At 40.4% G+C, this 14,933-nt stretch overlaps 1 protein-coding gene across 7 annotated transcripts in view; it reads right to left on the bottom strand.

The window, feature by feature from the left end:
- The window catches only part of edc4 (enhancer of mRNA decapping 4), a 43,339-nt gene extending 29,971 nt beyond the window's left edge, over positions 1-13,368 (bottom strand). For all 7 annotated transcript variants that reach the window (XR_004631623.1, XR_004631624.1, XM_034686289.1 and 4 more), the window contains exons 1-7: positions 13,155-13,368; positions 8,410-8,572; positions 6,761-6,872; positions 6,398-6,497; positions 2,254-2,440; positions 1,033-1,180; positions 814-918 (exon numbers count right to left, since the gene is read on the bottom strand). Coding sequence is in view for 5 of the 7 variants with exons in the window: in XM_034686289.1 (XP_034542180.1) it covers positions 814-918; positions 1,033-1,180; positions 2,254-2,440; positions 6,398-6,497; positions 6,761-6,872; positions 8,410-8,572; positions 13,155-13,242 (903 nt within the window). In the remaining 2 variants the exon portion in view is untranslated. The remainder of the gene's footprint in view (positions 1-813; positions 919-1,032; positions 1,181-2,253; positions 2,441-6,397; positions 6,498-6,760; positions 6,873-8,409; positions 8,573-13,154) is intronic.
- Positions 13,369-14,933: the final 1,565 nt, after the last annotated feature.

Here is a 14,933-nt window from a genome sequence, read left to right as displayed (position 1 = left end):
GAGAGGAGATAAGCGCGAGTAGCAAAGACGTTTCAACACGGCTTTAAAATCCTTTAGAACTCAAAAAGCCGTGGCAGAGATCGACCGGTGTTTTGGTTTAAACAGCGACTCTGTTAACTGGAGACTTTCGGCCGGATGCATCCCTCATAAACGTCTTTAGACGATCATTAAGTATCTGATGAGGATATTTTGAAATCTTAATAAAAACTAAACTAGTTTGCATTCCCAGGAACTCCCTCTGTGTTTCAACAGCTGTGTAAACTCCACAAACACTGGCACGTTCAGCTGAAGGTCTCCAGTTTACAGGGTCACTTTTAAAACCGTAACACCGGGAGAGACGCATTCACGGTGGGCTGAGAGAAGACTACTGTTACAAGCTGCTAAATCAAGAGAATCACAGCTTCTTCTTTTGAAAAGTACACACACATACAAAAAAGATAGAACAAATCAAAACTAATGAAAGAAAGAGAAATCAAGTGAATCACAGATGTGTGTGATGTTATTGTGGACGACGGGCGGAATAAAAACACTGAGGTTAACCTACCAATCAGACACGTTCAGCATTGCAGGTCCTGCCCACTGAAAGTCCCGGGACCTTTAAAAAGTACTACCCCCTTAGCAGGGGCTTTTTAGAGGGAGATTATCTACCCCTGAACTAAATTTAGACCCTGGGTCCACCGGTTGAAACGCATGTAGTTCAATGGTAAAAGTTCCTAGTTCCAACAGCAGATAAAGAATCTACAGCAATTAATGGATCCTTGACTGGTTCAGCATCAACAAAGCTTTTAGACAAACCTTACATGGTAACCTTACCTGGGTATGTCCTTTAACTGTGATGAGGCCTTCCTTTAAGTCTGTGGCATCGATGGGCCAACTGCTGTTGTTGGCTCTTAAGACTTCCAGATCCCACACCTCAGCCTAAAAGCAGAGGAGAGTATTTATCTTACATCAAACTTATTTTAATCTTTGTAAAGGTAAAATAACTTCTGTAGGATCATTCTTGATACACAAGTTACAAAGTCTGAGACTAACTCTGTCTTCGTGTAAAAGGGCTAAGGTCTGGCTAGTGTCATCCTGGTTCTCCTCGTTGTCGTCTTGAATGAAGGGGCACCAGATGAGCCGACGGTGGGAACTCAATGGGGTGTCGTCTGGCCGTCGGATATGAACCACCACCTGGTCACTGTAGGAGGGAGGGGTTAAGGAACGTAGAAGAGAGTTCCCGGATGTTTGGTTTCTGTCATTACGGGTTCAGATGAGTTTACAGGACCGTGTGGCTGAGTCTCTGCAACCACTCAAAGCACCTTTCTACTACTCTTCAAACTCACACATTCACACACTGATGGCAGAGGCTACTTTGGTAGGGGACCATCAGTATCACACACATTCACAAACCACATACTATGCAACCAGGAGCAGTTTGGGGTTCAGTGCCTTGCCCAAGGACATGAGACTGTAGGAGCTAGAATCAAACTTCCAAACTTAGGCCACAGCTGCCCCCTTGAGATGCAAATAGAGAGCAGTATTTATATGTTTTAAATCCACATATTTCAATCACACATGTCCATCCATCCATCTTCCTCTGCTTATCCGGGTCCGGGTTGCAGGGGGAAGAGGTCTCAGCAGGGAAGCCCAGACACTCCTCTCCCCGGCCACTTCCACCAGCTCTTCTGGGAGGATACCGAGGTGTTCCCAGGCCAGCTGAGAGATATAATCTCTCCAGTGTGTCCTGGGTCTTCCCCGTGGACTCCTCCCAGACGGACACGCCCAAAACACCTCCCCAGGGAGACGTCCGGGAACCACCTCATCTGGCTCCTCTCGATGTGGAGGAGCAGAACTCTACTTTTAGCCTCTCCCGGATGTCTGAACTCCTGACCCTCTCTTTAAGGCTGAGCCCAGACACCCTGTGGAAAAAGCTAATTTGGACCGCTGGCATTGGCGATGTCGTTCTTTCGGTCACTACCCACAGCTCATGATCATAGCTGAGGGTTGGAACGTAGATTGAGCGGTAAATTGAGAGCTTTGCCTTCTGGCTCAGCTCTCTCTTCACCACGACAGACCGGGGCCCCAATCCATCATGCTCCCTCTTCCCCTCACTCATCCCCCAATCACACAGGTCGTACAGATAACCAATAACTACATGTCTTCATACACTTCAGAGTACACAAGGTAAGGAACAATAGGGACATCTACTCTAAAGACACACATAGACCTACTCATCCTCCTACAGCCTCCTTTTGAGGTTATCCAGGATACAGTATCTTGCTTGCTGTGCAGGTCAGCTGCCAGACCATCAGGTTGCCCGCTTCATCTACACAACCCAACAGAGAGGAGTCAAGATGTGCAAACGCCAGATCTGTGACGGCTCCGGTGAACCCCTTCAGTAGAGAGCGCTCAGCAGAGCCCACGCTCAGGACACGGATCATTGCGTGGTTGTTGGCTCCTGCAGGGTGAGACAGAAAGACAACCACAAGTCAAAACATTTTCTATCTTCAGAATTCTGACTCAGGAACAATTATCAGATGGTCTAAAGATGATCTTGCCAGATCATCCTGTGGCGTGAGATGTGTTAAAAGTGATTTTACTTCCCCTGATCTCCTTAGTAGCTAGGAACACTTAATTCCTGCAGTCTGCTAAGATTCTTTACCTTAAAGTCACATTTGATTGTGAGAGACTTTGCAAGATTTTAAATTTTGACAGTTAGGACTCTGGTTGCTGGTGTAAAGAATCTTTTAGTTTGTGGTGTGTTCTGTTTACCGTATCGTTGCACACCACACACTATAAGAACAGAACTCCTAAATCTGTCATTACTTCTCATCGTGTGGGGTCTCTCATGTTTTCGCTTGAAATTTTTAAAATATTTCAGTGTGTTCCTCGTTTAAAAGAATATCATGTCACTACAAATCTTTAAATAGGCTTTATAAAATGAGCACATGTGAGATATGCCACAAATAACTGTATATTGTTGTGAAGGCCACCATGTAAGGTATCAACTTTCCCATCTAATCTATTCACATACACATTCACAGACCAGTGGCTATGCCTTCACTTATTTCTTTTCAGTTTCAAGGAAAGACCTCAAGACATCAATCTTAACGACAGTGGATCACAGCATTTGGATCAAGTCTGCCTGGTATCTGTTTTAGGTCTGTGAACGTGCTTGTAGCAGAGAGAAAGGTGACCATGAATTTATGCTGTTAATGCTTTTTGTAGGGCTGTTCCCAAGGAGGGGAGAGGATAATATGCAGCATGCTGGTTGGTAAAGTGCCAGTGTTGCTGCTCCGGCCAACCAATAAGAAACCAGACAAGGTGGGAAGATAGGGTTGTCAGATTATCATCACGACTGTTCTTTTGAGTGATTTGATGGTGGAAATTAGGGATGGGCAATGATCGAAGAGTTACTTTGAATATTTTCTTATTTTAAAAGTACAACTTTTCATCGTTTTTAACCGGTGCCTGGTTGTATTACGGTATTCCCGCCAGATGGTGGCTATAGAGCGTCTTAAAGCTGTTTGCTAGCCGCATTAAGAAACAGAAGAAGAAGAATGCTAACTGCATTAAATAGCAAAAGAAGAAGAAAACATTCACAACAGTCGCTACTAGGGATGGGAATTTACCGCAATCCTTGTAATCTATTACTCGTATTTCCTAATGAACGATTACTCGAGTACTCGCAATTATTATTATTTTTTAACCGTAAACAAAAATAAATAAAAAAAAGTAATTGGACATGGAGCTACCAGACCAGAGTTGTAGTAAGTTCTGCTGCCTTTTCTTCAGACATCTCTTCCACTTTCATAGTTGTTGTTTTCTGTGATGGTAGCTTGTACTCCGGCTCGACTACCGCGATCAGCTCTTTGAAGCCTTCTCCTTCCACAAAACTTAAAGGTGACATATCATGCAAAATTGACTTTTTAATGGTTCTTTACCTGAAATATGTGTCCCTGGCATGTCTACAAACCCCCCAAGAATGAAAAAATTCCATTCTGCCCCTGTTCTGATTTCTCCACCTTTCTGTAAATGTGTGTGAAACGAGCCGTTTCAGACTTCAGTGTTTTTGTTACGTAACAACAATATCCGGTCTGTCACGGAGTCAGAGCTCGGAGCTTGTTCAGCCCATAGACTGTATAAAATACAACTCAACCCCTCCTCTGTTTTTCATTACCTGCACAAGTGTGTGCTAACAAGGAGCTTAGGAGGGAGGCATGCTAGTTGTAGGCTGTCTTAATAAACACAAAGGTCGGTTTTACTCCCCACGTCTGCAGATTTGAAGATATAGTGGATGATTTTTATTTTTCATGGATAAGTGCTAGCGCTAATTAGCATAGCCACATAGCTATATGTTCATAGCTGTAGCTGTAGCTGTAGCTGTGTACCAAGACACATGTTGACATACTGACAAATAAAACAACAAGAAACACTAAATCTGTGACCAAACCTTCATAAAAGGTCCTGCTGCCTTTCTGGTAGAGGTCAGTTTTACTCCCCACATCTGCAGATTTGAAGATCTAGTGGATGATTTTTATTTATCATGGATAAGTGCTAGCGCTAGTTAGCATAGCCACATAGCTACATGTTCGTAGCTGTGTACCAAGACACACGTCTACATACTGATAAATAAAACAACAAGAAACACGAAATCTGTGACCAATCGTTCAGAAAGGTCCTGCTACAGGCGCCTCTCCGTCAGGATCAGATTCAGAGGGTTGAAGTAACGCGATCTCTGAGCAGCCGTGTATATTCAGCCAACATGTAAACATTAGATCAACGTGCTGGAGAGCCGAGTCACATCCACTTCCTGAGGGGGCGTGGTCAGAGAGAAAACAGACTGTTCTGATGAGGAATGAAGAAGAGGACTTTTCAGGCATGCCGAAATCTGATTTCAAAGTGTTTTTTTGAGCATAAACTTTAAAGACATGTTTTGGGGACCTCTTAGACCAAAATATATTGATGAAAAAAGCGTGATATGTCCCCTTTAAAGGGAGCATATCTCCAGTTACCAGGTTGGTTATTATCAGGCTAATCTTCTCCGCTCTGGTTTCATCACAACGACGTGTTCTAACAGGGCGAGCAAAAGACGTGATGCAAGACTGCCTGTTGTCAGTCTCTGCTGTTTTCTCCTTGTGTGTGGTTAAGGATCAAACTAGTGTTTCTATGGTATGGAAGATTAACGCCACATATCTCGCACTGCACATTAACTTCATCGTTTTTTTCCAAGTACTTCCAGACATCACTTTTTATAACTGACATGTCGCAGGTGTCAGACGGTTCAGTGTTTGTTGTGCTTTTGCTTTCGGTTGAATAACGTGTTCTTTGAGAGTTGCTGTAGCTGCTGTAAAACAGTTGTTTTTGCTGAAACCTGGCTCGGTGTGTTCTATATATGTGTTTATATCCCAGTAATTATTTTCCTACCTGGTATATTCAGTTAAAACAAAAAGCACATGGTGACACATGTAACGCTGTATGAGTTCAAGTTATCTTGCCAGGTGTGCAAGTAACAAAATGCTATTCGAATAATGGGGTCAACGGCGAGTAATCGTACCCATCCCTAGTCGCTACGGTTTTCTCTGTTTCTGACAAGCGGCAAACTCCGGTCTCAAACGATGAAGCCAATGCGGAAGTGATATAAACTGCAATACATCGAAAATCCGCTTGAGGCTGGCTGCAGAAACACCGGAAACCACATGGATATGAATGGGAAAAAGACGATCTTTGCAGCATTAATAAACATGTTTACAGCCTGGTTCAAAAAACGGCTTGGCCCTACAACGCTAATCTCTCTAATGGCACACACTGTACGGGGGGTGAATTTTTTTCTAACGTGATGGTTAAGATGATATTAAGATTATGAGTTTTGCCCAAATAAGGACATGACTGACGTGACTCCCGGTCGGGAACACACAGCCATTGGCTAAGAGACTCACACTACGTCACACTCTGCCTAGTTGAGTTCCGCATTACCAATATGGCTGCCGCCGTCGATTTGCTTCAAAACAGCTCTCAGGAACAGATGGGTGACGTCACGGATACTACGTCCATATTTTATACAGTCTATGGTTTCTGAACCTCACACAGCTACATTTCCAGAGACTGAGCATGGCTGTAAAATGTAAACACACACGCCACGCTGCGTCACAGAAACACCGACACAAAGATCGAGACAGACACTGACAGTGCCCGCTACTATCAGCACCTCGTCCTGCTGCTGGTTAACGAGACTGTCACACAAACAGGCCGTCAACGGGACAGGTGTGTGTGTGCGTGTGTGTGCGTGTGTGTGTGCGTGTGCGTGTGTGTGTGTGTGTATTGTTTGAATAATCGTCGAATAGATGCCAATGATTACAGAATAGTATTTTGGCTTGAAATGCCCGTCCCTAGTGGAAACATGGAGGACTCTCACCTCTGATGGCGTAGGCTACGAAGGAGTTGGAGACAGCGATCAGTCTGCCGTAATAATACTTGTGCTCCCAATCATACTTGGCGACAGGTTGGATCTTCACCTGCACAAAGAACATATTCAACAGTAACAATTATTACACACTATAAATAAAGTTCATAATAATGTCTTCTTTTTAAATGAAGCACTGAACAAATAATAATAGTTTACTGAGTGATCAATACATGATTTCAAAAAGTCTAAAACAGGATTTCTTTTAGATTTGGAGTCCTCCTAACCAGACTGAGGTCTCTCATTCCAGTCTCGTGATTCAAACACCTCAAAGAACACTTCCTCCTCTCCACTGCTGATGAGCTGGGTTCATACCTTGTTGCTTCCTCGGGCCTTGCTGTTTATGCCGGAATCTTGACTTGCCACAATCTCCACATTGTTGGAGGTGATAGGAATACAGGTGGAGCTGTCGTCACCTGAGAGGCAGCTGGATTTACAGCAGAGAGGTTCAAGTTCAATATAAGTTCATTTATTTCACAAGAATCCCATTCTTAAAAACATGTTTGAGTTTTCTAATTATCAAATTCTAGGGCTGAATTTAATAATGGCTTTACTACTGTAATATGCACAGACAGTAGTCAAGTTAAAGGATGTGTGATGTCACTCTACCTGAAACCTGTCACCAGTTTGACTGTTTCTGTGATTAATCTACAATGAACACCTGGCGGATGACTTTAATGCAGCCCTTCATTAGAACACACAGAGAACTGCTACGCTCATACATGTTAAAAGTAGGGTAAAAGTAGGGTTGCAAAATTCTGGGAATTTTTAAAGTTGAAAATTTTCCATGGGATTTAATGGGAAGAAAGCAGGAATTGACTAAATTGAAGGTTGGCTCTTAATAGGGAACTTAAATATAGTTGGGAAAATATATTTTACACTGCTTACTGCAGGGCTATAGAGACCACGCCCCCTACATGCACTGTGCATTCCTCCATCACATGAAGCACATGATTTCTAGAATCCTGCAGAGGCTTGAGGAGCTTGAGGGAAGATGCTTTTTTTTATTTGCATGTTGAATGGGACTTTGTTGGAGGGAGAGGGGCTCTTTTCATTTAACATTAACATGAATGGGACTCTGTTGGGATTGCATTGTTGTTAATTTTAAAATGGTTTGGGTCGGGGGGATGAGTAATATTTAACTCAACATTCATGTTTTTGTTCTTCAATGAAAGAATTGATTGTTCAATAAAATATTTAACACTTGATAAAATTCTACTTACAAATAAATCTGTTTGAATTGTATTATTTTGGATGGATGTCTGCTTATAACTAAACAAATATGGATGCTTGGATGTGATACCTTTACATTAAATTACCATCAATTCACAGTTAATTCACATAATTCCCATAAAAAGAAAGTTTCCAATTTGGAATATTTCCAAAATTCCCCAGCTTAACTTCCCATGGAAATTTTCCACCCCTTTGCAAATCTATTCTTGACTGCACTAATGCTTAGTGAAAATACGTTTAGAGCTATTTTAAAAAGTACTTTGAATACTTCAGTATTTTTAAAAGCAAGTACTCCAGGACTTTAGCTCAAGTCAGAATCTGACTGAACAACTTTCACTTGTATTAAAGTAATGTTTGACCTTCTGACTTAAGTCATGAAGACGTGGACTTTGTCCAACACTGTGTATTAGTAAAGCTTATAAAGAAATGTGAGACTCCATCTGAACTATATCCTCCTCCTATCTCTCGGTTTCACTGTGTAGATGTCAGAGTGTTAACACAGTGTGGTGAAGTAGGACGGGGATTTGATTTGAAAGCAAAAAAATTTGACTTATAGATCCAAATGATGAGGAGTATAATTGTACAATTTAATTTGTTTCTTGTTTATGAGTGCATGAAAGTAAAACAATTGCAATATTAGTTTTCCTATGATCCTGCAGCCCTATGACATTCAAACATGACAGAGTGCTCATAAGTCAGCATGATGCAAAGTGTTGTAATGACCCGCTCACATTATCTGTGTTTCCTGCGCTGTGCTCAGGTCTGTGGAGATGGGTCTGGTAGATTCTGACATGGAGGACCGATCAGTGCCCCCTAGAAGGCCGGCCGCTCCCAATAACCCATTCAGCTCTCCGTTAAAAGACGGCAGCTTTAGACCATCACTGGACGGTGAATCTGAGGACAGAGAATGAATGTCAGGTTATGTTAGAGCACACTGCGATGAGGACATTTCAGAGCCAGGAGAGGGAGGTCATGGAGGTTTGTAACTGTTTATCAAATACAAATATGACAGGCTGACATATAAACATGTTTCTGCTGCTGAAACAAAAACAAGTGAATAAAGTTCAACCTGATCAACGCTGAATTTACTGACCCTGACATGATTATAACCTATAAGAAGTAAACGCTGATTCAACATAATTCAAATGTTAATCTGGAATATATGAAATCCTGATAGAGTGAAAATGTGGGACAGAGTAAAATGGGAGATACATTGAAAGGTGCATTTCCACCAAGTGTTCCGGGGTCTTTTAGCCCCAGAACTACTTTCCCCTGAACTAAAAGGTTCCTGTGCCCCCATTGTTGTCTGCGTTTCGACCGCGGGCTGAAGTCCCGGGTAGATTGTGTAAATCAGGCCAGTGACGTATGGAGAAAACAAAGTAAATGCACTGCACCACCAGACCAGTAGAGGGCAGTATAACAAAGAGGAATGCCATTTATCACAGATGACACCATAGAAGCAGACGGACAGGCAGGTATCATTATGAGCAACACAACAGTTAGCCTGTTAGCATGAAGAGACTCAGCTGGTCTGTTTTAGATGGTGCTATATTTCATCACAGATGGATTCACTGAATCAACACGTGAGAGGAGATAAGCGCAAGTAGCAAAGACGTTTCAACACGGCTTTAAAATCCTTTTGAACTCAAAAAGCCGTGGCAGAGATCGCCCGGTGTTTTGGTTTAAACAGCGACCCTGTTAACTGGAGACTCTCAGCCGGATGCATCCCTCATAAACGTCTTTGGACCATCATTAAACATCTGATGAGGATATTTTGAAATCTTAATAAAAACTAAACTAGTTTGCATCCCAGGAACGTTCAGCTGAAGGTCTCCAGTTTACAGGGTCACTTTTAAAACCGGAACACCAGGAGAGACTCATAACTAACGACCTAACTACCCCTGAACTAAATGCAGACCCTGGTTCCTCCGGTAGGAACACACGTAGTCCCGGGGTAAAGCTCCAGCAGGCGAAAAAGGCCTAAACATTACGGTCTCACTGCAAACTGAAAACACATGTTAAAGTGCCAACCTTTGGTCCTCTGGGCTCAATGCATTATAATTATATTAACACCACAGTAACTGTATCAGGAAACTTACTCTGTCTTTGGTGTGTTATGTCTATATTAGGGATGTACATTTGAAGAATTTTCCGTGATCGATTTTTGGAAATGTTAACGATCAATTATCGATTAATTGAAGAAAAAAAAACATTATTCTTACGTCAAAAACAATACCAAATAGGTTGTTTTCCCCCTAAATAATATTTTCTACAGCAACAAAATGCAAATAACTGACGGGATTGAATACGGGTATATGTTTGACACGCAGAATATCAACGATCAGGCTCATTAAAATATTTTCAGCGGCCATAATCTTATAAAGTGAAGGCTCATAATACTAAGAGAAAATTACTTCAGACTCACAGTGTCCAGTTTTCTGTCTACTCGTTTTTATTGAGAAAAATAAACATGTGTATTCGGTCAGGTGTCAGCCGGGAGCGCAACCGGGTCAGAATCAGTCCCACTGGAGAAAAGCCCAGACGGCTCTGCTGCTCTGCAAACATAGCGTACCTGAATTTCCCACCTGTCTGTTACCTTCGTATGCAAAGGTGGGAAATGTCCTGTTTAAAGCTGTCAACCTTCGTGTCCGTGTCGTTGTTGGCAGCAGTATTGTATTGATCCTCTTTTTAAAAGCGCTTGGGAGGAGACCTGACGCACAGCCGCAGCCCCCAGCTGAGCATCTCCACTGTGTGCAACACCTTTAAACAGCTGATTCACATCCAAACATGCTTTAAACTTAAAACTCCTCCCTGAGAGCTATGTGTAATATGAGACCACGTGATGTTTGTTCCACGGGATAGAAAACTGAAAACAAAAATGTGTGTTTCAAGTAAGATCTTAACAATCAATTAACCGATACTGGATTAATTGTTAACATCCCTACCGTGTACACATGTTTATTTTTCTCAATAAGAACGAGTAGACAGAAAACTGGACACTGTGAGTCTGAAGTACTGTTCTGTTAGTAGTCTGAGCCTTCATCTTATAAGAATATGTCCACAGAGAATATGTTCATGAGCCCGATCGTTGATATTAAGTGTGTTTAACAACCCATATTCAATACTGTCAGTTAGATGCATTTTGTTGTTGTGGAAAATATCATTTAAGGGAAAAACAACATATTTGGCTTTTTTTTACATAAGAAAACACTATGTTTTTTTAATGATTGATCGATAATTGATCGTTAACATTTCCACAAATCAATCATGGAGAATACTTAAAATGTTCATCCCTAGTCACGAATGTTTTGCAATATTGCCCACCTCTACATTAAAAGCTGCTGTAGGTAGTCCTGGAATAAACATCAGTTCAGGGAGAGATTTTGAATGTCAACACTACCCCTCTACACCAGATTTCCCTCTCACTACACCCCTCTCCTGTAAGCCCCGCCCACAAACAGATCGTAGTGCTCAATCAGGACGATGTAGGACAGGGGTGTCAAACTCATTTCAGTCCAGGGGCCACATACAGCCCAATTTGATCTCAAGTGGGTCGGACATAAATAACAAAAATTCCAAATTGTTCTGTTTGTTTTAGTGCAAGAAGGTATCAGTAACATGAAAATGTTCACATTTAATGAACTATCTTTTTACTAAAACAGCTGTTGTATTTTTCGCCATATTGAGTCTCAAAGTGGGGCCAAATATGATATTCTTTAAGCTCTGAAACCTGCTGTGAACACACCAAACACACAGGTTTCCCATTCAGCTGACACACAGAGTGTTATATTTACAGCAAAAGAACAGAGATTATCATAATGAAGAAGGTAAAGTTGAATATTGTTGACTCCTCAGCTCCAGCATGAACGGTTTGCTTGCTGGAGCTGAGTTGTATGCAGGGGTCCAAAAAGTCTATGAATTTCCACTGGATTATGTATACATATATTTTCCTCACTTTGAGAAAAAAAATCCTGGAGCGTGTTCATGAGCCTTCTGTCAGCTGTTTGATTGTATGTGACCCCCAGAGAACAAATTTGAAATAGTAGTTACTTTTATTGAAAAATTACAGTTAATGTCTTCTCTGTAATTTTTTCACTTTGCAAAGTCGTCCTGTGGGCCAGATTGGAACCTCTGGCGGGCCGGATTTGGCCCGCGGGCCGTATGTTTGACACTCCTGATGTAGGAGGACCAATCAGGAGAATGGCTTTGATTGGTCAGAGCTGACGGGAGCGATTGGAATGTATAGATTGCTGGATGCAGAGGGAAACAGAGATCTCGCCATAATCTCAAAATACCTAAGTTATTGATGACTGATGATGAGTGTCAGTAATACACACTGTGTCGTGAAGGAACATTTGATTTAGAGGGGGAAAAAAACATTTGGCATTGTTTCTGACATGGAACACTTTAATTTATTTTTAATGATTAAATGATAATTGATCGTTAACATTTCCAAAGATCGATCAGGGAGAATACTTGAAATTTACATCTCTAATTCAAAGAGATTTAAATTGATTATTTTAATATTTAATACATTCATTTGGAAATCACGTCCCATTTCTTTAGACTTGTTCTGAAATTTTCCAACAAGGTATTTTTGGATGGTCAATTTGAGTTCAATCCAGTTTTCTTAAAAATCATTAGAGAATCATGAGTGAACCAAAAATCGAGATTGGAATCTTGAGTTGAGTGTATCCTTACATCCCTAGGTGAAAGTCAACTGAAACACAGTTACCACATATAAAACCATCCGAATCACACGCATTAAAACCCTTCTTTGAATCAATATTTATAATGTTCTGTTAGAGGTTCTGGTCCTGGATCAGTTCACCCCCAAACAGAAACTGCGACACGAAGATGATTCATTTCAGAAGACTCACACCTTTGTGTTCTTTTCATTAACATCCCTACAGCCATGAATATCACCGTGTTTATATGTGATTAATCTGACAGGAGAGAGAGAGAGAGAGAGAGCAACAAACAAACATCCATTAATAATGTGTCCCAGACTGACGCAGTTCTGGAGGCTGGAGACCTGATGCTGGATGGACGTTAGAAAGACAATAGCTGTGAAGCTACAAATGAGACTCAGCTAAAAACACGTAGACTGTTTCTACTTGCTTTCCTGGACCAGAGAGTGAACTGCGGCATAAGCTAGCTGGACACACACACCCAGGCTGTGAGTGGAGGTGATAAACACTGAGACTTTGTGGACTGTCCTGGCGCTCTCACACTGCGCCGGACCCGAACACACGCCGCGCTGCTAACAGATAACACTGGAGCTAAGTTAGCTGCCCTGAAACCCGGTCCGGTCCCGGTCGTTCCCTGGCTGTGGGAATCCTTAACTAAGTTCACCTCAGTAACATTACCGCCAAGAACAAACTACTGTTAGCTAGGTTTCGATTTAGCGAGCTAGCTGCCTGGCTAAAGCCTCTGAGGCCTAAACCTGCGGAGCCGCTTCCCCGTCCCCTCTTACCGGTGCCGTTCCCGGGCCGGTCCAGCTTCAGGATGTCCCGGAGGTGCTGGGTCGCACCCTCGATGTCCATTTTAGAACTAGATGCCATTTGTGAGGGAAAGGGAGCCTGGGTAAATCTGGGAAAAATGATCTCTTGTTTGATGCAATGCTGTATTTCTTCCCTTCGTTCACCCTGAGCAACCGTCTAAACTTCCGTTATGTCCGCGCCTTAGGGTCCGACTAGAAATCCGACTCGTCATTGGTTCCTACCTCAGCGCTTTCGATTAACCAACAGAAGCCCTTTACATTATTACATTATAAAATGTATCTTATTTATTTATTTATTTATTTATCTTATTTATTTTATTTATCTTATTTATTTATTTATTTATTTATTTTATTTATCTTATTATCTTATTTATTTATTTATCTTATTTATTTATCGTATTTATTTATTTATCTTATTTACTTGTTTATTTATCTTATTATCTTATTTATTTATCTTATTTACTTGTTTATTTATTTTATTTATCTTATTTTCTTATTTATTTATTTATCTTATTTACTTGTTTATTTATTCAATTTATCTTATTTTCTTATTTATTTATTTATCTTATTTACTTGTTTATTTATTCAATTTATCTTATTATCTTATTTATTTATTTATTTATCTTATTTACTTGTTTATTTATTCTATTTATCTTACTTATTTATCTTATTTACTTGTTTATTTATTTTATTTATCTTATTTTCTTATTTATTTATCTTATTTATTTATGGTATTTACTTGTTTTTTTATTCATTTACTTATTTATTTATTTTATTATTTATATATCTTATCTATCTATTTATCTTATTAACTTATTTAGAATCAGAATCAGAATCAGCTTTATTCGCCAAGTATGCTTGAACACACAAGGAATTTGACTTTAGTAAACTTCCTTGTGTTTATTTATCTTATTTACTTATTTATGTATGTATATTTTCATTTCTTGTCTTTATCTGATCTTTTTAACTCTACATTATTTTCAACTTTTCTTCTATTCTTACTTATTTTGTTAATTTTACTGTATTGATTTTATTTTCTTCTTAAGTATTTTATTTATAATAAAGCCTTTTATAATTACTGCATTACTGTTGTTTTCTGTCTGTTATTTTGTGAAGCACTGGGCTGCATGTTTGTATCATAGGTTTGTATATGAAAGGTGATATATATATAATGATGCGGGTGAGCTGCATGTGTGTATAAATAAACAGCTGAATCATTCATCCAGACTTCCCCCGGCGTATGTCCTACTAGCACCTCTAGTGTCTGCACAGGTTTCAGGCCGGGTGAACTCAGGTGAGAGCAGAGGGAGAGGGAGGGGCGGTAAATAAGGCCACTGGTGCTTTGCCGAGAATGAGGGCTTGGTTGACGTAAGCAGCTATAGCGTAACTACGGAAGAGGATTAGGAATTTTGACTTTTTTTCTCAGAATTCAAAGATTAAAGTCAGAAAATCTGAGATTAAAGTCAGAATTCTAAGATTAAAGTCAGAATTCTAAGATTAAAGTCAGAAAATCTGAGATTAAAGTCAGAATTCTGAGATTAAAGTCAGAACTCTGAGAAAAACTTCAGAATTCTAAGATTAAAGTCAGAAGTTCTGAGATTAAAGTCAGAATTCTGAGATTAAAGTCAGAATTCTGAGATTAAAGTCAGAATTCTAAGATTAAAGTCAGAATTCTGAGATTAAAGTCAGAATTCTAAGATTAAAGTCAGTATTCTAAGATTAAAGTCAGAATTCTAAGATTAAAGTCAGAAG

Source organism: Notolabrus celidotus, chromosome 6, assembly GCF_009762535.1.
Source record: "Notolabrus celidotus isolate fNotCel1 chromosome 6, fNotCel1.pri, whole genome shotgun sequence".
NCBI classification, from domain to species: Eukaryota; Metazoa; Chordata; class Actinopteri; order Labriformes; family Labridae; genus Notolabrus; species Notolabrus celidotus.
The sequence above is the reverse complement of the archived record's forward strand: the minus strand, read 5'-3'. Positions and strand labels throughout refer to the sequence as shown.